This window comes from Sus scrofa, chromosome 14, assembly GCF_000003025.6.
Source record: "Sus scrofa isolate TJ Tabasco breed Duroc chromosome 14, Sscrofa11.1, whole genome shotgun sequence".
NCBI classification, from domain to species: Eukaryota; Metazoa; Chordata; class Mammalia; order Artiodactyla; family Suidae; genus Sus; species Sus scrofa.
In genome coordinates, this window is record NC_010456.5 from 108,721,222 (window position 1) to 108,743,797 (window position 22,576).

The window sequence follows — 22,576 nt, forward strand, 5'->3', positions numbered from 1 at the left end:
GGAACCTCCATATGCTGCATATATATATATATATATATATATATATATGATATTTAAATCATACGACATGACAACCTGATATACATATGCACTATATAGCTGATTCTGATTTCTGCTATTGGTATATTCTTTAGAAAAGTCTTTACTTATTACCCAATCCCTTGTTAATTCCAATCCCAAATTATAGACAATAACTCTTTTTTTTGGTCTTTTTTTTTGGCGGGGGAGGGCACACCCGCAACATATGGAAGTTCCCAGGCTACGGGTCAAATTGAAGCTGTAGCCACCAGCCTACACCACAGCTATAGCAATACCAGATCCAAGCCATGTCTGTGACCTACACCACAGCTCACTGCAACCCCAGATCCTTACCCCACTGAGCGAAACCAGGGTTCGAACCCGCATCCTCATGGATACTAGTTGGGTTGTTACTGCTGAGCCACAATGGGAACTCCAATAACTTTTTTTTTTTTTTGTCTTTTTGCCTTTTCTAGGGCTGTACCCTCAGCATATGGAGTTCTCAGGCTAGGGGTCTAATCGGAGCTGTAGCCATCGGCCTACACCACAGCCACAGCAACATAGGATCCAAGCCATGTCTGCAAACTACACCACAGCTCACGGCAACGCCAGATCCTTAACCCACTGAGCAAGGCCAGGGATCAATCCCAAAACCTCATGGTTCCTAGTCGGATTCATTAACCACTGCACCACGATGGGAATTCCTCCAATACCTCTTTATATTAAACTTTCTTTATCCAATTACTGTACAGATTCTGTGTAATTGAACCCTGACTGAATATATCAGGTAAAACTAGCAAAACATCTACCCACAGCAGGCTCTGGCATTTCTAGAAACAACCCATCCTAAAAGATGGTTAATAAAGTGTAATTTAGGAGTTCCCGTCGTGGCACAGTGGTTAACGAATCCGACTAGGAACCATGATGTTGCAGGTTCGATCCCTGCCCTTGTTCAGTGGGTTAACGATCTGGTTTGGCCATGAGCTGTGGTGTAGGTCGCAGATGTGGCTCTGATCCCGCATTGCTGTGGCTCTGGCATAGGCTGGCGGCTATAGCTCCGATTCAACCCCTAGCCTGGGAACCTCCATATGCCACTGGAGCGGCCCAAGAAATGGCAAAAAGACAAAAAAAAAAAAAAAAAAAGTGTAATTTAAAAGGTTCACTCAAAGTAGTCAGAGAGTATCTTCAGAAAAAAAGTACTCATTCAGGAGTTCCCATTGTGGCTCAGCGGTAACAAATCCGACTAGTATCCAAGAAGACACGAGTTCCATCCCTGGCCTCGATCGATGAGTTAAGGATCTGGTGTTGCTAAAAGCTGAGGTGTAGATGCAGCTGAAATCTGGTGTTGCTGTAGCTGTGGTGTTGGCCAGCAAGTGCAGCTCCGATTAGACCCCTAGCCTAGGAACCTCCATGTGCCGCAGGAAGCGGCCCTAGAAAAGGCAAAAAGACTAAAAAAAACAACAAAAAAAATTAAATAATAAAAAAATTTAAATAAATTAAAAAATTAAAATTGGCTCAAGTTTTTTTTTTGGTGCAATTGTAAATAGGATTATTTTCCTAATTTTATTTTCATATAGTTCATTCTTTTTTTTTTTTTCTTTTGGCCACACCCGTGGCATGTGAAAGTTGCAGGACCAGGGATCAAACCCACACTGCGACCCAAGTCACTGCAGTGACAACACTGGATTCTTAACATGCTGCTCCACAGAACTCCTGTAGTTCATTCTTTTTTTTCTTTTACTTTCACTTTCTTTCTTTCTTTTTTTTTTTTTAGGATTGCACCAGAGGCATATGGAAGTTCTCAGGCTAGGGGTTGAATTGGAGCTGCAGCTATCGGCCTTCACCACAGCCACAGCAATGCAGGATCTGAGCCATAGCCACAACCTACACCACATAGCACAGCAACGCCAGATTGCTGACCCACCGAGCAAGGCCAGGGATAGAACTCCCACCCTCATGGATACTAGTTGGATTCATTTCTGATTTGCCACAATGGGAACTCCTTCTTGTAGTTCATTTTTAATGTACAGAAACACAACTGATTTTTGTATGTTGACTTTGGATCCTGCAACTGTACTAAATTTGTTTATTAGTTCTAACAGTGTTTTCGTTAGAGTCTTAAGGGTTTTCTATATATAAAATCATGTTGTCTGCAAACAGGGATAATTTTACTTCTTCCTTTTCAATTTGGATGCCTTTTTATTTTTTTCTTGCCTAATTGCTCCAGCTAGGACTTCCAATACTATGGTGAATAGAGGTGGCAAGAATGGGCATCCTTGTTTCCTGATCACCCCTATCGGGATGGCTATTAAAAAAAACAAATAAATAAATAAACAAACAGAAACAAAAGACAAGTGTTGGTGAGGATAGGGAGAAACTAGAACCTTTGTTCCAGCTTTCAGACTAACTGATTGGTGAGGAAGCAAAACAGCACAGTGCTACAGCAAATAATATGGAGGCTCCTCAAAAAAAAAAAAAAAACCTGAAAATAGAACTACTATATGATCCAGCAATCCCACTTCTGTGTATTTATCCAAAAGTATTGAAATCAGGATCTCAAAGAATTACTAGCTCTCTCATATTCACTTAGGCATGAGTAACAATAGCCAAGATGTAGAAACAACCTAAATGTCCATGGACATATGAACAGATTAGCAAAATGTGATATATACACAGAATGGAATATTACTTGCCTTTAAATAAGAAGAAAATTCTGCAATATGCGACAACATGGATTAACCTTGAGGGCATTTTGCTAAGTGAAATAAGCCAGTTCAGAGAGACAAATGATTCCACTTACATGGGGTATCTACTTAGATGAAGTATCTAAAAACAGTCCAATTGACAGAATTAAAGAGTGGAATGGGGGTTGCAAGGGGTTAGGAGAGGAGGAATGGGGCATAAAGTTTAATAGGCATAAAGTTTCAGTTGAGCAAGATGAGTAAGCTCTTGAGATCTGCTGTACAACATTGTACAGAGACAACAGTACTTATTGTACCGTTAAAAAATTTACCAGCAGGGTAGATGTGAAGTGTTAAGTGTTTTTACCACAATAAAATAAAAGAATGTTTAATAGCCCCAGGGACTCAAACCCATTTCTGACACTCAAATCCGTGCTCCAACTTAACTATATAAACTGCTTCGGAAATGATTAAAAAGTACTGACAGCGTTCTCTCCCAGTGCTGTGCAAGGTTGAGGAATTTGCTTAACAGCTCTGGGCTTGAGTTTCCTCACCATCAAGATGAGCCTCAGCGCAAAGGCAGGCAGCGCCGCCGTCACCAACTGGTCATAACGCCGCGGATGGACCTCCAACGAGCCTCAGCAGGACCAAGTCCCGCCCGGCTGGAGCCCAGCGCTGCGGCCAGACCAACGCGCCTCAGCCCCGGAGGCGCGAGGGTGAGAAACTCACGGGAGAAAGGAAAAAAGCCCAGCCCCGCTGGGTCATCGTGACCCAAGGGAAAGGCGTCAGTAAGTCCGGCCCATGGCCTCGTTTCCTAGGCAGCTGGACCAAGAACTCGGCTCACCTCCGGCTGCATTCCCGGGCTGGCACCTCCCCTTCACTCTGCGCCTCGGTCGCCATCTTAGTCAGCAAACTTCTTTCCCCGCCCCCATGCCTTTGGACTGGCTAAGGCGTTTCCCCTTCTCTTGTACGATTGGATGGCTTATCCGCCCCTCCTCAACCTGCACAGTTTCATATTATTGGTCTATTCAAATAGTTAACCGTCATTGGTCGACCCCAGTCATGGCGGAAAGGAAAAGGGTGGAGAAGAGAGCCAGGCCGCGAGGTCTGCCGGGAGTTGTAGTTCTTCATTTTGATGAACCCGTGAGAGTCCACAGACTTTTATGTTCAAGGCAGAAATTCCCGGCCTACGCTGAATTTTGACCCAGTGTACAGATTTCAGAATTACAGAACTGTCGAATTTGACAGACTTTAAGAATCACTTTCGCTTAGAATAGATTTACAAGGAGATCCTGCTGAATAGCATTGAGAACTATGTCTAGATACTCATGTTGCAACAGAAGAAAGGGTGGGGGAAAAACTGTAATTGTAATGTATACATGTAAGGATAACCTGACCCCCTTGCTGTAGAGTGGGAAAATAAAAAAAATAAATAAATTAATTAATTAAAAAAAAAAAATCACTTTCGGAGTTCCCGTCGTGGCACAGTGGTTAGCGAATCCGACTAGGAACCATGAGGTTGAGGGTTCGATCCCTGCCCTTGTTCAGTGGGTTGACGATCCGGCGTTGCCTGAGCTGTGGTGTAGGTTGCAGACGTGGCTCGGATCCTGCGTTGCTGTGGCTCTGGCGTAGGCTGGGGGCTACAGCTCCAATTGGACCCCTAGCCTGGGAACCTCCATATGCCGCGGGAGCGGCCCAAAGAAATAGCAAAAAGACAAAAAAAAAAAAAAAAAAAAAAAAAAAAAGAATCACTTTCTAGGTAGTTCCCACGGTTTCCTCATGGAAACCCGGCAAGCATCCATGAGTATGAGGTTCGATCCCTGGCCCTGCTCAGTTGGATAAGACTAGGATCCGGCGTGGCTGTGGCGTAAGCGAGGCAGGATTCAATCCCTAGCCTGGGAACTTCCATCTTCCATTTGCTGCACGTGTGCTCCCCCACCCCAAATAAAAAGATCACTCTCTAAAATGCAGAGGAAACAAATCCGACTAGGATCCTTGGCCTTGCTCAATGCGTTAAGATACGGCATAGCATGAGCGTAGTAAGGAGAAGTCTAGATCTGGCGTGTCTGGAGTAGGGCAGCTACAGCTGATCGACCCTAGCCTGGAACTCCATATCCGGTGCAGCGCTAAAAAAAAAAAATAAAAAAATCAAGATCCTTCTTTCCAAATAACAGAAAGAATTATCTACAAGAGTCAAGTACAGAGTGACAGCCAAGAGGTACTTATTAAATTTAGTTACAACGTGCTTTTTTCAGAGAGCATAAGGGTGGGCCACTTCTTCATTCCACCCGCTCCCTTCGGGCTTCCCAGAGAAACCAGAGAATTTACTTTTCTGATCTGAATCATGGACCCAAAACCTGCATAATTTTGTCCCTGGAGTTCCCGTCGTGGCGCAGTGGTTAACGAATCCAACTAGGAACCATGAGGTTGTGGGTTCGATCCCTGCCCTTGCTCAATGGGTTAAGGATCCGGTGTTGCCATGAGCTGTGGTGTAGGTCGCAGATGTGGCTCGGATCCCGCGTTGCTGTGGCTCTGGTGTAGGCTGGCAGCTACAGCTCCGATTAGACCCCTAGCCTAGGAACCTCCCATATGCCGCGGGAGCGCCCAAGAAAAGGCAAAACGACAAAAAATAAATAAATTTTTTAAAAAAATTAAAAAAAAAATTTGTCCCTGATTTAGCTTTAATCCTCAGTGGGAGAAATAACTGTAATTATGCTTGCCCTCCCTACCTCAGGGGCTTCAGGTGAGGATTAACAAAGGCAACAGATGCGAGAATAATGTAAACTTAAAGCATTATTTTTTTTCTCTGTACTATATTTCCCTGCGGGTTGATTCTAGATCCGGGTATTTTTCCTGGTGTTCTTTCTGACATCGTTTCATCTAAGGATCTCCTAAATCTCTCCGCTTTCACTAAGCTCTACCCACATGTATTTCAGTTTCTCAAACTCATCCCTGGCTCAGGGCCTTTGCTCTGTTGCTTTTTCTGGATGGCCCCTTTTATTATCTTATTATTTTTCACATATTTTATTTATTTATTTAGGCTACACCTGCAGTATGTGGAAATTCCCCGGGGCCAGAAATGGAACCCCTCACCACAGCAGTGACAACAGCAGATCCCTCACCCACGGAGCCACCAGGGGACCCCCCTTCATAGCTCTTAGCACAGCTTATAATTATATAGTTCATGTTACCATTCATTTCATGTGAGGGTTCCCAGCTAGACTTCCTATCACATGTGAGTAGAGGCTACATCTATTTTGCTTCCCATGAAATCTGGCACACAGTGGACTCTGAATAAATATTTTTTGAACAAATGAACAAGTAAGTCCTTAGACTATATCATCCAAATCAAAAGTCGAATCACAGAATTCTCATTGCGGCGCAACGGGAACGAATCTGACTAGGAACTATGAGGTTGTGGGTTCGATCCCTGGCCTCACTCAGTGGGTTAAGGATCTGGCATTGACATGAGCTGTGGTGTAGGTTGCAGGCACACCTCAGATCTGGCGTTGCTGTGGCTGTGGTGTAGGCTGGCAGCTGTAGCTCCAATTCAACCTTTAGCCTGGGAACCTCCATATGCATACACAAGTGCAGCCCTAAAAAGAAAAAAAAAAAAGTTGAATCACATGTTCTAATACATTATTTCAGTTGATCAATTCACATTAAAAAGTTTGATCAAAGTGTCTACATAAAATTGCATTTAGTTTTATGTCGTTTTGGTTTCTTTGGGGTTTTTTTTAGGGCCACACCTGTAACATATGGAAGTTCCCAGGCTAGGGGTCAAATCAGACTGCAGCTGCTGGCTTACACCACACCACAGCAACACCAGATGGGAGCCACAACTGCAACCTAAACCACAGCTCATGTCGATGCCAGATCCTTAACCCACTGAATGGGGGGCCTGGGATCAAACCTACATCTTTGTGGATACTAGTCAGGTTCGTTACTGCTGAGCAACAACAGGAACTTCTAGTTTTATGTTTAAAAAACTGTTTTTATTGTGCAAATACACGAAAAGAAATGCAAAATTCAATAAACATACTATCAGTGAAATTTTTCATTGAAACCCAGACAGCCTTAGAAAATTCAAGTTGCATAATTGCCATATATACAAAGCAGGGAAGCCAAGGCTCAAATTCTGCCCTTTCCCTAAAGTGTGAGCAAGTTTTTTTTCCTGGCCCCAGGACACCCGGGACATCAAATGACTGACTGACTGAATTAAATTGATGATTTCACACAGAAAAAAATATTCAAAACTTTAAAGTACTACCACTACAACCTGAAACCACACCAGACAACTATATTTCTGGGTCACCTGTTTTGATGATTTTTTTTACACAAAATCCTTAATGTTTGAGGAGCTATAGCACCATAGTTAAAGAGTATGGGCTCTGGAGTTAGTGAGTCTAGGTTCAAATCCCAGCTGCTTCACTTCTAGCTGTGTGACCCCGGACAAGTTACTTAACTTTCTGATTCTATTTCCTTTTCTGTAAAGGGAGGTTCATAATAGTTTTCAGAGGGGTATTATGAAGATTGAATGAGATAATTTCTGAAGAGCTGCTTCATAGCACAGTGCCTGGCACACACTAAGACTAGATAAATGTTCAAGATGAGATGATAAATATTAAGAATGCTAAATTCCTGTCTCAGATAACACTTCTATCTCCATTGCTGCGTGATAAGAACCATACATTAGGCTTATAGTTACAATTTAATCAGTTACCCTGGAGAGGGGAGTGTTTCTCCTCAAACTCAACTGTTGCGCTGTGACTTCTGATTAAAAGCAAGTATCATTGCTGAGTCCTGTAAAAGGACCCCCCAGCTGACAAGCCTGCACACTCTGTTTCTGCAAAGATGTCACGACTCCTCTGAAATCATCTTTACCCCATCTAGTTATTCATTGTTAGCGCAATGATAAGCACGGTTGTACAGCGTGCATTCATGCAAGTTCAGAAAGTTGTCCTGTTTCCAACAGCCTGGCTGAACAAAAGGTCACAGAAAAGTGGCCCCAGCCCTCAAGAAGTTTACAGTAGACTCAGGGAGACAAAATGAACACACATAAGTCACATACAACAGAAGACAGCTTAGAATCATGGAGGACTAAATAACGAAGCAGAGACCAGACTCGCAGGAATTCACAAGTGCAGAGAAGGGAAGAAGGCCAGGGCTCTAAAGGATGGTTTCAGAGCAGAGGCATTGGAGTTCCTGTCATGGCTCAGCGGTAATGTACCCGACTAGTATTCTTGAGGACACAGGTTCGATCCCTAGCCTCACTCAGTGGGTTAAGGATCAGGCATTGCTGTGAGCTGTGGTGTAGGTCCAAGATGCAGGTCGGATCCCTCGTTGCCGTGGCTGTGGTATAGGCCAGCAGCTACAGCTCTAATTTGACCCCTGGCCTGGGAACCTCCATATACTACAGGTGTGGCCCTAAAAAGAAAAAAAAAAAAAGGTGCAGAGGCATGGACTTGAGTTGGCCACAAATGTGAGTGCAAATCCTTCTACTTACCACAATAGACTTGGAGCTTTGGAGGCAAATATGGTATTTTAATCATCTTTATGTTTCAAGGCACTAGCCTCAACAGAAGGAGGAAAAAAAGGAGGAAATTTAGGAGGGAAGTAGAAGGAAAAAGATGGAAGAGAAAGAAAAGGAGAATGTGTAGTTCCTGTCGTGGCGCAGGGGTTAACGAATCCGACTAGAAACCATGAGGTTGCGGGTTTGATCCCTGGCCTTGCTTAGTGGGTTAAGTATCTGGCGTTGCTGTGAGCTGTGGTGTAAGTTGCAGACACGGCTCGGATCTGGTGTTGCTGTGGCTGTGGCGTAGGCCGGCAGCTGCAGCTCCGATTAGACCCCTAGGGAACCTCCATATGCCATGAGAGCGGCCCTAGAAACACCAAAAAGCCAAAAAAAAAAAAAGAAAAAAAAGAAAAGGAGAATGTGCCCATGACCCCACCTTGGGGTCACCCTCTCCACCCCCACCTCGAACCTCACCCTCCAAGAGACTCCAGGTTCCCAGATGCGTCTTCTGTTTTCAGTTTTGTTCCTGCCATTCCCTTTGCTTGAATTAAAGCAGAACATTTTGATGCCAAGAACAAAATATAAAAATATCAGAGTTCCCATCATGGTGCAGCCGAAATGAATCTGACTAGGATCCCTGAGGATGCAGGTTCAATCCCTGGCCCCTCTCAGTGGCTTAAGGATCCGACGTTGCTGTGAGCTGTGGCATAGGTCCAAGAGGCGGCTTGGAACCGGCATTGCTGTGGCTGTGGCGTAGGCCTGTAACTACAGCTCTGAGTCGACCCCTAGCCTGGGAACCTTCATATGCCGAGGGTTCGGCCCTAAAAAAAAAAAAAGCAAAAAAAAGTCATGTACGCAAAGCAAAAAAAAAAAATTATTGAACACCCACCATATGCCAAGCGCTATTGTAGGCCTAGAGATACAGAGATACAGGCACAATAAAACCTCCTCTTCTTGTGGCCTCTCCTTCAAATGGTAACACATACATACATAAATACATCATTTTAATTTTTAGATAAATGGTAAAATGCTATACATAGTGTCCCCCCCCCAACCCCCTTTTAGGGCCTCACCCGGGGCTTATGGAAGTTCCCAAGCTAGGGGGTCAAATCCAAGCGGTAGCTGCTGGCCTACACCACAGGATATGAACAGCATCTGCACCTACACCGCAATGCCAAATTCTTAACCCACTGAGCAAGGCCAGGGATCGAACCCACTTCCTCATGGATACTAGTCGAGTTCTGAACCCACCGAGTCACGAGGGGAACTCCCCATATTGCCTTTATACATGCATCCTGGAGAACTTTCCATGTCAGGACACCTAGATTTGCCATTCCTCTTCTGAACTGCTGTCTAGTATTCTACATTATAGATGTTCCCTGGTTTTTTTAAACTATCCCCTCCAGGAGTTCCTCTTGGCTCAGTGGAAACAAATCTGACTAGCATCCATGAGGGTGCAGGTTTGATCCCTGGCCTCGCCCATTGGGGTAAAGATCTGGTGTTGCCGTGAGCTGTGGTATAAATCGCAGACGTGGCTCAGATACTGTGTTGCTGTGGCTATGGTGTAGGCTGGCAGCTGCAGCTCTGATTCAATCCCTAGCCTGGGAACCTCCATATGCTGTGGGTGCGGATCTAAAAAAATTGAAGTAAAAAAATATATAAGTTATCCCCGCCAGGTACACATTTAGGTTTATGTCAATCTGGGTTACAAGCCCTGGAAACTGACTTTGGCTAACATAGCAGAAACTGGATTTGCTGGGAAGGATGCCCGGCTCAAGGACTGGCAGAAAGAAAGGGGGCTAGAGAGCTGGAAACCCAGCCAGGGTAATGGGCCATGTGACTCTCAGCACAGTCACCCCTCTGCTGATTTCTCACCTACCCTACGGTCTCCTTGCCACCCCCAGGAGAGGCAGAGTTGTTGGGAAGAACATCTGATTGGCTGGGCCGATGTCACTTTCTTCTACCTTTCTACCTAGGGGACAGCTCTGTCTCCCAACAAAGCTCTCCCAGTGGAGAATGCCCTGCAAAAATGGAAACAAATCGAAGGACAAATGTGTGCTACAAATCATTCTCATTTTTTTTTTTTCTTCCTGGGGCACCTAGTCATTCTGGGCTGGGGCAAAGCTTAACCCTTCACTTCACACTTAAGATTCCACACGCCTGAAAAAAAAAAAAAACTGTCGGAGTTCCCAGTGTGGCTCAGTGGTTAACGATCCCGACTAGTATCCATGAGGATGCAGGTTCGATCCCTGGCCTCGCTCAGTGGAGTAAGGATCCAGCGCTGCATGAGCTAGGGTGTAGTTTGCAGACGATGTTCAGATCTGGTGTTGCCGTGAGCTGTGGTGTAGGTCACAGACAGGGCTCGGATCCAGTGTTGCTGTGGCTATGGCGTAGGCTGGCAGCTATATTCAACCCCTAGCCTGGGAACCTCCATATGACGGGGGTGTGGCCCTAAAAAGATAGAAAAAAAAGAAAAGAAAACTGTCCAGGAGCTCTCTTGTGGCGCAGCAGGTTAAGGATCTGGCGTTGTCACTTCAGCAGCCTGAGTTGCTACTGTGGCTCGGGTTTGATCCCTAACCCCAACCACATGCCACAAGGGAGGCCAGAAAAAGGGAGGGAGGAAGAAAACTGTCCAGTTGTGTTGCGGGATTCACGATTGGTGGAGGGACATGGGACTCAGTGAGGTGAAGGAAAGAGGGACCAGTTCTGCGTGGCTAAAAATGACCAAGTTCAGGGCTGGAACCCCGAAGTAAAAGTTCTGGAGGTCATTTTCCCCAGCCAGGAGAACAAGCTGGGAAACAGCCAGGTCAGTGGCCAGAGGCTGGCAAGGAGCATGCGCAGTCCCGCAGCGTTTGGGCTTGGCAGTCACCATTTGTCAAGCTCTGGGCTCAGTGCTGGCACTTGAATGAGCCATGAATCTTTCCCTCGGGAAGCTCAGACTGTAGCTGGAGGGCAAGGGGGCCAGTCAGTCTAGGTCACAGCAGAGGCAAGGACCAAACTTTCTGAAAGCTTGAAGGTACAAGGCCTGGCAAGGGGCCAGGTCTGACGGAAGCAGCTGTGGTTCTGAGTCTGGCAGGAGTGAGTTGAAAGGCCTGCAATGTGACCAAATCAATGTTTTTTTTTGGTTTTTTTGTTTTTTTGTTTTGTTTTGTTGCTTTTTAGGGCCGCACTCACACCATATGAAGGTTCCTAGGTTAGGGATCGAATTGGAGCTACAGCTGCCAATCTCTACCACAGCCACAGCAACATAGCATCCAAGCCATGTCTGCAACCTATACCACAGCTCACGGCAACACCGAATCCTTAACCCACTGAGTGAGGTCAGGAATCGAAACTGCAACCTCGTGGTTCCTAGTCAGATTCGTTTCCGCTGTGCCACAACGGGAACTCCCCAACCAGATCATTTTGAACTGGAATCTCTCTGGACCTCTAATCAAAAACACCTCAGGAGCTCCTGTCGTGGTGCAGTGGAAATGAATTCAATCCTGGTCTCAATCAATGGGTTAAGGATCTGGTGTTGCCATGAGCAGACGTGGCTTGGATCCTGTATTGCTGTGGCTGTGGCATAGGCCTACCTACAGCTGTAGCTCTGATTTGGCCCCGAGCCTGGGAACCTCCATATGCCACAGGTGCAGCCCTGAAAACCAAAAAACAAAAACAAAAACAAAAACAAAAAACCACCTCAGACCTCAGGCTGGGAAGCCCCAGGTGCTGATGGTAAGTTTCAAAGCAGCAAGACATATGTGATGTTCAGGAATGGGCCGGTACATCCTGAACTCACTGTGCTGAGTGTTATTTCCACCATCATGTGAGTCGAAGCCTGGAGGGATCTTTTTTTCTGCCACTATAAGCCATTCTAATGGAGGTTGTTTGGGTATAGAGAGAAATTCTGCACATAAAAATCTCTATAGCTACAGGGTGAAGGTCAGAAAAAGGCCTCAAGTCTCCCCCCACCTCTCCTCTCTAGACAGGAGCCTCCATAGTCAGCTTCAAAGAGACTCCCAATCAAAATCAGAAAGTAAACATATGCCATGAGTATGCCCCTAAAAAGACAAAAGCCAAAAAAAAAAAGAAAATAGGAGTTCCCATCGTGGCTTAGTGGAAACAAATCTGAGTAGTAACCATGAGGACACAGGTTCGATCCCTGGCCTCACTAAGTGGTTTAAGGATCCGGCATTGACATGAGCTGTGGTGTAGGTCGCAGATATGGTTCAGATCCTGAGTTGCTGAGGCTATGGCATAGGCCAGCGACTACAGCACTGATTCAACCCCTAGCCTGGGAACTTCCATATGGCATGGGTACAGCCCTCAAAATACAAAAAAAAAAAAAAAAAAAGGAAGGAAAGAAGGAAGAAAGAAAGAAAGAGAGGAAAGGAAATTTACTTTAGCCCCTGCACCCCGCCATGGGCCTCTGCAGTCATCCTCAGTCACAGGATCCATCTTCTCTCATGGACACAGAGAGAGGGCCGCCTTGCTCATTCATTCACACTTCAGTGTGAATTAAATCCAGAGCTACCTCTTCTGGAACATGTAAATTTAAAGGACCAATTTAATAGTGAAATAAAAGGCCTGTTGCCTAGTTAAAATAATTTACACAATCGTGTGGATTAGGAAGCATGAAAACCTTCTGGGGACTCAATAAGTCTGTCTCAGATTACTGTTTTACATTTGCTGCATTCCTGGATTTGTTTATATGACTGATTAGTTTTGGCTTCTCCCACTGGACTACAAGTTCTATGGGTTAAGGACTATATTTGGTCTTGCTTATTCAATTATTTAGTGAATGAATAAAGCGACAAAATGAATCAAGTAAATCAAAGAAGTAGTAAGTGAAACAGTGGAGTTCTTTGGGCCATATGGAAAACTACATCCCACTTACTGGACAAGGGGTTTTTGTGTTTTTTTCATTTTGGGTTTTTTTTTTTTTTTTTTTTTTTTGCTGCACCCAGCATCTTTTTAAGGGGTCTTCTGCTCCCTCATCCTCAGTATGATCTGGGTGGCACTGACACTTCCTCTGGCTCTAGAGATGGGCAAATAACTCTGGCCACTCAGAGGGCCCTCTGGATGAGGATCTTAGAGTTTAGACCAGTCCAAGTAAGTTCAGAAAGGAAGTAAGAGCCCCATTAAGGGAACTGAATGGGGTGGGAGGGCAGAGGGCAGAAGGACGCACTGCCTCTTGGAGAAGGTTTGTAGCTGGAACAAGGAAGATTTAGATGGGTAGAGACTGGGGGGATGGCATTGTCTGCACAAAGACAGGACCAAACCTGCGAGACCAGAACATGTTAGATGCACATGGAAGCTGGCAAGGGACTGCTGACAGGAGTAAAGGGCTTCTGTGGGGATCAAGATAAGGTTGGAAGGCGTTCCCGTCGTGGCACAGAGGAAACAAATCCTACTAGGAACCAAGATGTTGCAGGTTCGATCCCTGGCCTTGTTCACTGGTTTAAGAATCTGGCGTTGCCATGAGCTGTGGTGTAGGTCGGATCTACTGTTGCTGTGGCTGTGGCGTAGGCCGGCAGCAACAGCTCCAATTCAACCCCTAGCCTGGGAACCTCCATATGCTGCAGCTCTAAAAAGCAAAATAAATAAATAAATAAATAAATAAGGTTGTAAGAGTGAACCAAGGCCAGGTCTCTGAGTTCCGGATACTATGTTAAGAAGCTGGGGGTTGGAAGTCCCCTTGCAGCACAGCAGGTTAAGGATCTGGCATTGCTGCAACAGCGACGCAGGTCACAGCTGCGCCACGGATTCAATCCCTGATCCGGGAACCGGGAACTTCCATATTCCACAGGTACAGCCAAAAAAAAAAAAAAAAACAAGCAAACGAAAACAATGAGATCTCTTGTGGCTCAGCAGGTTAAGAATTTGGTGTTGTGGAGTTCCCGTCGTGGCTCAGTGGTTAACAAATCCTACTAGGAACCATGAGGTTGCCGGTTCGATCCCTGGCCTCACTCAGTCGGTTAAGGATCCGGCGTTGCCGTGAGCTGTGGTGTAGACCGCAGACACAGCTCGGATCCCGTGTTGCTGTGGCTCTGGCGTAGGCCAGTGACTACGGCTCTGATTCGACCCGTAGCCTGGGAACCTCCATATGCTGCGGGAACAGCCCAAGAAATGGCAAAAAAAAACAAACAAAAAAAAAGAATCTGGTGTTGTTACTCAGCAGCTTGGGTCGCTGCTCCGGCCCAGGTTCATCCCTGGCCGGGGAACTTCCACATGAAGAGGGTGCACCAAAAAGAAAAAGAAAAAGCAAAAGAAGCTGAGAGTTTTACTCAGGAGGTAATGTGCACCTATTCAGAGTGGGGGTGGTGGGTATCTGAGCAGGGTTGGGCATTAGGAAGCTGATCTGCCAGAAGAGTGGATTAAAGCGAAAGGGGCAGGGCCCAGACACAAGCTGCAGAGTCCTGTCAAGGAAACATGAAGGGCCCGGGCAACGGGACCAGAAATAGTGCATGACAACTGGCAGAGGCACTGAAGGAAAGAAACAGGCCTTGGGGAATAAGAACCAGGCAAAGTGAAAAGAGCAGATAGCAAAACCAGAATAACAACATCTGGGTGGTGGTTTGAGAAGGACAGGTTGTGGCATCAACCAAAACTGAGTTTGAATCCTGGCTCTGACACTGACTGTTAGTGTGATCTTGGACAAATTTTCTTTTTAGGGCCACACCCGCAGCATATGGAAGTTCCCAGGCTAGGGGTTGAATCAGAGCTACAGTTGCCGGCCTACCTCACAGCCACAGCCACAGCAATGCAGGATCCTTAACCTACTGAGCAAGGCCAGGGATCGAACCCGTGTCCTCATGGATGCTAGTCCCATTCGTTTCCCCTGAGTCACAAGGGGAGCTCCTCTAAGACATTTTCAATGTCTGCCTTCCAGGCGGTATGGTGGTATTTCCAGCTTCCTCAGCTACTACTCTACTGAGAGGTATTTAATAACTCATTAGCATCTCTGCATCTCACTGTGAATCCCCTAATCTCTTAAATTCTCTCAGTCCAAATCCATCCTTCCCAACCCACCCAGTTCCTAGAGCCTCCCTGCCTGGGAGCTGGGAGACAATGGAGGGAGTGGTAAAGGGCCAAGCCTGTGTCTGTTTTGCGATTCCGAGGCCCATGCTCAGGGATGCCGCTTGCCTCTAAAACAGTGGCAGGCCTCATCCCTGCCATAAAGTTTGAAATCCTCCACAGTGGGCAAGAATTCAGTCAGCCCACAGCAGACTGTCTACAGCTTTTCACGGGAGTATGAATCTGCGCAACTGCCCTGTCAGGCATTAGGCAAGAGGTCAGCAGGGTGCATGTACACTTCCTCCCTTCCTTCCCCAGAGTCAGCCCAGAGCCCCCCAGGTCCTGGGAGGTTTTCAAAGAAGTCACAAAAGTAATTGCCCCTTGGAGTTCCCGTTGTGGCTCAGTGGTTAAGGAATCCAACTAGGAACCATGAGGTTGCAGGTTTGATCCCTGGCCTCACTCAGTTGGTTAAGGATCCGGTGCTGCTGTGAGCTGCTGTGAAGGTCACAGACACAGTTGGGATCTAGCGTTGCTGTGGCTGTGGCATAGGCCACAGGCTGCTGCTCCAATTAGACCCCTAGCCTGGGAACCTCCATATGCTGTAAGTTTGGCCCTAAACAGCAAAATATAAAATAAAATAAAATAAAATAAAATAAAATAAAATAAAATAAAATAAAATAAAATAAAATAAAATAACAAAGCCTCAACAAACCAGGCAAAGAAGGGAATATCCCAAATCTGAGAAATGTCATCTGTGAAAACCCAGAGCAAACATCATATTTAATAATGAAAAACTAATTGCTTTTATTCAAGATCAGGGAAAAGATGAAGTTCCCATAGTGGCAGAGTGGTTAAAGAATCTGACTAGGAACCATGAGGTTGCAGGTTTGATTCCTGGCCCTGCTCAGTGGGTTAAGGACCAGGTGTTGCTATGAGCTGTGGTGTAGGTCACAGGCGTGGCTCGGATCCCGTGTTGCTGTGGCTCTGGCGTAGGCCGGCGGCTACAGCTCCAATTAGACCCTTAGCCTAGGAAGCTCCATATGCTGCGGGTACGGCCCTAGAAAAGGCAAAAAGACAACAACAACAAAACAAACAAACAAACAAAAAGATCAGGAAAAAGACAAGAATGTCTGCCCTCACCACTGCTATTCGGTGTTGTTCTAGAGGCTTTAACCAGAGCAATTAGAATAAAATAAGACATCCATTTTAACAATTTCCCGCTATCCCATCCTTCTCTAAAAGCTTGCTCATATATCAGCTTGGAACTGATCAACAAGACCCTTATTTCTATTTATCTGGATCTCTAGGCTCCAGTCTCTTACTAAATCATGTTACTCTCCTGCTCCATATTTTTTTTTATTTTTTTATTTTTAAGGCCACACCTGGGCTTATGGAAGTTCTCAAGCTAGGGGGCCTAGGGGTTGAATAGGAGCTGCAGCTGCTGGCCTACACCACAGTCACAGCAACTTGGATCCCAGTGGCACCTACTGCCTACAAAGCAGCCTGCAGCAAGACAGGATTCTTAACCCACTGAGTGAGGCAGGGATCAAACCCACATCCTCAAGGATATTAGTCAGGTTCTTAACCTGCTGAACCACAAGGAGAACTCTTCCTGCTCCATATTTTAAAGTAGCTCTCTACTGCCTGGTTTCTGTGTTTGTGTGTGCAGTGTTTTCTGGCTAATAGTTTTGCTCTGTTGTTTTTTTGGCCACAATTGGCAATAGGCATGCGTAAATTCCCTGGCTAAGTTCCCAGGAGCCAGGGATCTAACTGGTTCCACAGCAGTGACCCAAGTGGCTTCAGTGACGAGGCTGGATCCTTACCCCACTGCACTACAAGGGAATTCCTGTGGCTAACTGTTAAAACAGCTTTATTAACATATAACTTACATCATAAAATTCCCTCATTTTAATTTTTAATAAATTTACCAAGTTGTGCAACCATCACAGTTTTAGAATATTTCCATCACCTTGACACTATCCCTCTCCTGTAAAAGGCTGGTCCACCAATGGTCTACATGTAAGTGTAATGTGCAAGTTAGGCTTGAGGGACTTGGGATTTTGCATAAACCTCCAGGCAATACGACGGTAAAGGATCATTTTCCACCCCTCTTTCTTTTAAAAAATGAAATCTTGGTTACTCATTAAGCCAACCACGGTACCTTGAAGGGTTACGGTGGCCGTAACCTCTATTTCCATCCAAAGAACTGACCGTTTCCTCTCCTACTCCCCCTCAGAAAGGAGACTCCCCTACTGGGCTGAGGCATTCTTCTTAAAAGAACTTTCTAGCCCACAGCTTCTCCCAAGACGAGCAACCTCCTCTTCAGTAATGACAGCTCCAGTTCAGGTCCCCACATACCCATGCTCCCGATGGAAAAAGCATGAATCACGGGGCTTTCTCTGCCAATTCCCAATCCGCCACCGCCATCGTATCACAGGGTCCTTCGACCTCTCCGTCAGCCTCTTTTCCCTCATCTCCAGACAGATCTCTAACCTGACGCCTCTCCTGGCCACCACTCGCCTCACTTGCCTCGCCATCACTTCCCAAACGCTGGCATCTCGGACCTCAAAGGCGCAAATGCCAAAACTGGAAGAGTCGACGAGCCTAGAGAAGTGTGTAGGTGTGTGGGTGTAAGTGTATGTGCTAGTGCTAGTGTGTGTGGAAGAAACCAACGGAGTCCACGCTGGTGTCCATCTTCTGGCAATGCCAATCACGTCCGGTTAAGAGAGCGAAGACCTGCTCCCCAGTGCCCGCCGCAGGCAGAATTCAGGGCTGTGGAGCTCAGGGGTACCAAGGCTTCCCCTGTGCCCCTGCCCAGTGGGCGCTCCGCCCCCAACTGGCACGGCGCACCCCCGCAGCTGCTCGGTGGTAGAGCCCGGCGGCTACGTCACCCATTGTTTACAAATCAACCGGAGCCGGTAGGATTCCGGCTCCCGCGGCTGCAGGCGCGCGGCGAGAGTACCCAGCGGGCTCCAGCTTCAGCGTCTTCCCCAGCCCCGGCTCCGATCGCAGCACTGCTCCCCTCGCTGCCGCGGCCCACCGAACCCTACTGGCAGTCGAATCCCCAGCGACGCCGGCAGAGCTCCGGGTGCCCGCGCGGGGGACCATGCCGTGCCGGAGAGAGGAGGAAGAGGAAGCCGGCGAGGAAGAGGAGGAGGAGGAGGAGGAGGAGGACAGCGTCCTCCTACTGGAACAGTCGGTGACGCTGGGCGGCTCGGGCGAGGTGGACCGGCTGGTGGCCCAGATCGGCGAGACGCTGCAGCTGGACGCCGCACAGGACCGCCCTGCCTCCCCGGGCGCTCCCCCGGGACCGCCGCTGCAGCCCCCGCGGCCCCTGGCAGCCGTGAGAGCGGAGAAGGCCCTGGCCACAGCTCTGCCGCCGCTTCTGCCGCCCGGGTCGGCGGAGGCTGGGGGCCCGGCGCCCCCGGGGGCCCTGCGCTGCCCCCTCGGGGATCGCGGCCGCGTGCGGGGCCGGACTGCTCCCTACTTTGTGGCCGAGCTTGCCACAGGCCCCAGCGCTCTGTCCCCATTGCCCACTCAGCTTAGCCTTGATGGACCCTCAGGAGCGGTCAAGCGGGGTGCCCCGCAGCCGCTGTCGGGCCCACGCCGGCGAGGATGGCTGCGGGGTGCCGCCGCCTCCCGCCGCCTGCAGCAGCGACGTGGGCCCCAGCCTCAAGCTCGCACCGGCGATGATGACCCGCACCGGCTTCTGCAGCAGCTCGTACTCTCGGGGAATCTCATCAAGGAGGCGGTGCGGAGGCTTCATTCGCGACGGCTGCAGTTACACGCAAAGCTTCCCCAACGCCCGCTCCTTGGCCCTCTGTCGGCCCCGGTGCATGAGCCCCCTTCGCCCCGCAGCCCTCGCGCGGCCTGCAGCGACCCTGGCGCGTCCGGGAGGAGGACACAGCTCAGAACTGGCGACGGCGTTCTAGTCCCCGGCAGCTAACAGCCCGGGTGTGGCCTCAGCGCCAGCCTTTGCCTGGAGGGCAAGGGGTTCCCCTGAGGGCTGCATCCCTACTCTGACTGGCGAACTCGCGCTTTTGAAAGCGGGGAGATAACTCGTGAAGACGAGGAATCGAAAAATAGCGAATATTTTCGCGGGGAACTGAGGTCGAAGGGCCAGATATGGTTGAAAAGTAGGATTTAGTTGGTCCAACTTAAGGCAATTTACAGAGCCCACTCCAAGCTCACAGTCAATAGGACTCCTTATATGGCGTGACCAGTCCTGGTGGCACGGCGTGCAGTTCCACGCAGCCTCTCGGGGTCCTCTGGCCCAGCGACCATGTCGCCACAGCCCACGATTCTCAGGGTCGCCGAGCACCTGAACGAAGGGGGATGACCTCAGTTCCTTGATTTACCTTTCTAGGGCTGGTTCCTGATCCACTTTGGGGAAGGGGAACACGAGTAGATAATTTCAGAGTACCTCAAACTGCCAGACTTGAACATTTACGACACTTAAAACTCATCTCGTGTGTTTTGGGGTGCTGGTTCCTAATCTAAAACACGCGGCACCGGGAAAAGGACCCTTTCGGAAATTGAATAGGAGTAACCTTTTCTCCGCCCCCACTTAGCAGCGGCAGCGGTTCTCAGAGCGGTGGGGAAAGGGGGTTGCGTCCGGGATGCTGAGGTGAAGTGGGGGCGAGCGGTGCTGGGGAAAAGGGAGGGCGAGGCGCGGAGTGAACCCTCAGTCCTCTCAAAAGTGTATTTTCGCAGCCCGACCGCCCCTCCTTGGGTTCAAGGTCACTGTTTCCTGGGCGCACGTGAGATTGCGGGGCTCCAGCAGGGCAGAGAGTTGCCTGGTTCCGCCTGTACTCGGGGTAGAGCGCGGTGTTTTGCAAGTGCTGAAGTCTCCTGAGGACACGCGTACCCGCTGCCACCGCGTGTGTAGGGAGTCGGCGACGCGCTGGGCTCTGGTGCCTCCGGCGGGCGGCCGCGCCCCGAGTTATCACGGAAACTGCCCGGAGACAGGGCCTCGGGTACCTCCTCTTCCCCTCGGCCTTGCTGTACTACTCAAGCTGGTGGCGCTGGCGCTCCTGGGGGCCCAGGCTGGAGGCTGGGGAGACGCCACGTGACGGGGCACTCCAGGGACACACAGCCTAGCGCAGCAGCTTATAATGGGCTCTCGGGGCCGTTTGCAATAACAGCTGCAATTCCCTGGGTAGATGGAGTTGATTTCCTCCTCTGCCCCTCCCCCAGCCATGCCAGCTCGCCTTTGTAAGCGAAGGAAACCGAGTAGAAAATGTGACCCTCCAAATGGAGAAGCTGCGGGCTTTGCCATTGTGAACCTGGGGAAGTGCTTGGGACATAACTGTTCCCTCAGTCTGAAGGGTCCAAGACCATATTGTTGGTGTTTTAGTTTAAGATTCAATGGCGTGTTCATCATCCAGATGTGGCTATTGACCTACCTACACTTCGCACCGGAGTGTCTGGAATCGTGGCTATCCTGATTATAGGATGTTAAGTTAACTGAAATATCTGTTTTTAATAAATGTGTTGGATTTTTGTTTGGCTTTCTTTCATACTTGTCCTCCGTGTGAAAGATGTACAGAACACATTTCTCTGATCTCCATAAACATGAAAACACTTGAAATCCTTGTCAGCCTGGCTTGTGGATGGTAATTAGAGCGCCTTTGTGTCTGAACAGCTCACTAGTTAGACAGGGTCTGCGCAGCTGGGTGTGTATTGGTGCTAGCATGAAATTAAATGAAAGCGAGGTCAGGTTTTGGACCAATCCCATTCACTAAAACCTTAGAGCCTTCTAGACTACTTGTCAGTGCTGGAGATGTTTTATGAAGCGGCCTCTGTATTAGCAAAGGACATCAGATTAGTCCCTGCAGACTGGGAGGCTTATCACTTTTTTTTCTTTCTACTGTGGTCATTAAGTGCACTTGTCCCACAAGGTGGCCCTTTGGGCTGGGGCAGCTCTTGGTTAGGGGCTGCTCAGGATGCAAACCTGGTGGGAAAGGGGCCTGGAGGTATAAAAGGACTCCTCTTTTTGCCCTTGGCATGTTCATTCTCTCCCCAAGCAGTTGTGTTCCCTGCCCCTCCTGTTTTCAGTTACTTCAGTCTGATCTCCCCCTCCCCCACAGGAAGGAGCCACACTGGGCAACAGGGTATCCAGGGTCCGAGTCTCCGTGTTGAATGGGGACCTTGGACAAGTTGCTCAACCTCTGCGGGCTTTGGCTTCCTTATCTTTACAACAGATGGGACGTGTGATGATGGCAAAAAGGGCTCCTTGTGACTGGCACGCACTAGAGATGAAGAGTCTAATTCCTCCTCTTCCTTCCAGGAACTGTCCTCGGTTTCTCATGAAACAAGGGCATGCCGTGATTCTGAAAGTGCTTTCTGGATGGACTGCTGTACGGTTTAGTCCTGATCTCCTAACTCCCTTTTGGTCTCAATGCCTGTGGTTTATGCCTCCCCATTCCCTCTCCAAATACACACACAGTCCTTCGTGGTCTCTGGAACACATCTCGCCAGCCATTTCCCACAACCTGCCCAGGAAGGGTTGTGGGGGACTCCGTTCAGTGCCAGCCAGCAAGGGACTGGTGACTGTGGAGGCTCTACCACTGAGGAAGGGTGGCCTCCAACAATGCAGGGGGGCTACACCTGTGGGCACTGAGCAGAGGAAAGCTGTCAGGTGCTGACTTCCCCTGGCACTGGAGGAACCCTGAGGTCCTCAGCCCCACTTCTTTGTTGGGGTGGGAGTTCCTGGAAGTTAAAAGGTTAGAAACACCCCAAGGCCAAACCAAGGCCATGATTTGATGCCACTGCTCCAACTGGGCTGGCTTCTTAGAATGACTGGTTAAGGCTAGACTCAACCTTAGGGTTCATGTAGTACCACCCCCTCCTTCAAAAAGGCAGAAGAGAAAACTAATGCTTACCGTAAGGTTTTTTTTGGTGGGGGGGATTGTTGTTTTGTTTTGTTTTGCTTTTTAGAGCATATGGAAGTTTCCAGGCAAGGGGTCAAATCAGAACTATAGCTGCTGATCTACACCACAGCCATGCTGGAGCCAAGCCACATCTGTGACCTACACCACAGCTCACAGCAACGCTGGATCCTTAACCCACTGAGCGAGGCCAGAGTTCGAACCCACAACTTCATGGTTCCTAGTTGGGTTCATTAACCTCTAAGACATGAAGGGAACTCCCAACTATGAGGTATTTTAAATGCACTATAACCCTATAACCATCTATCTTTCAAAATCCAGCAGGGTCTTACTCATCACCCTCCAAGATTTTGTTTTGGAATAAAGATTTACATTAATAATTTTTAAAAGTTATTAAGCCATTTTTTGGCCATGCCTGAGGCATGTGGAAGTTCCAGTCACAACCTTGTAAATCAACTATACTTCAATAAAAC

At 48.1% G+C, this 22,576-nt stretch overlaps 1 protein-coding gene and 1 long non-coding RNA gene across 9 annotated transcripts in view; one reads left to right on the top strand and one right to left on the bottom strand.

Moving 5' to 3' along the window:
• ARHGAP19 overlaps positions 1 to 17,877 on the bottom strand; it is a 72,871-nt gene extending 54,994 nt beyond the window's left edge. For 4 of the 8 annotated variants that reach the window (XR_002338335.1, XR_002338334.1, XR_002338333.1 and 1 more), the window contains exon 1: positions 17,572 to 17,877. This is a non-coding gene — a long non-coding RNA (Rho GTPase activating protein 19). Of the gene's footprint in view, positions 1 to 3,253; positions 3,515 to 3,543; positions 4,016 to 17,571 lie in introns of those variants that run through there. The other 4 variants (XR_002338340.1, XR_002338336.1, XR_002338337.1 and 1 more) reach the window with 4 other exon arrangements.
• On the top strand, positions 18,018 to 20,732 carry FRAT1 (FRAT1, WNT signaling pathway regulator). The gene has a single exon (XM_021072328.1). The coding sequence runs from the start codon at positions 18,320 to 18,322 to the stop codon at positions 19,157 to 19,159; it is 840 nt and encodes a 279-aa protein (XP_020927987.1). The 5' UTR covers positions 18,018 to 18,319; the 3' UTR covers positions 19,160 to 20,732.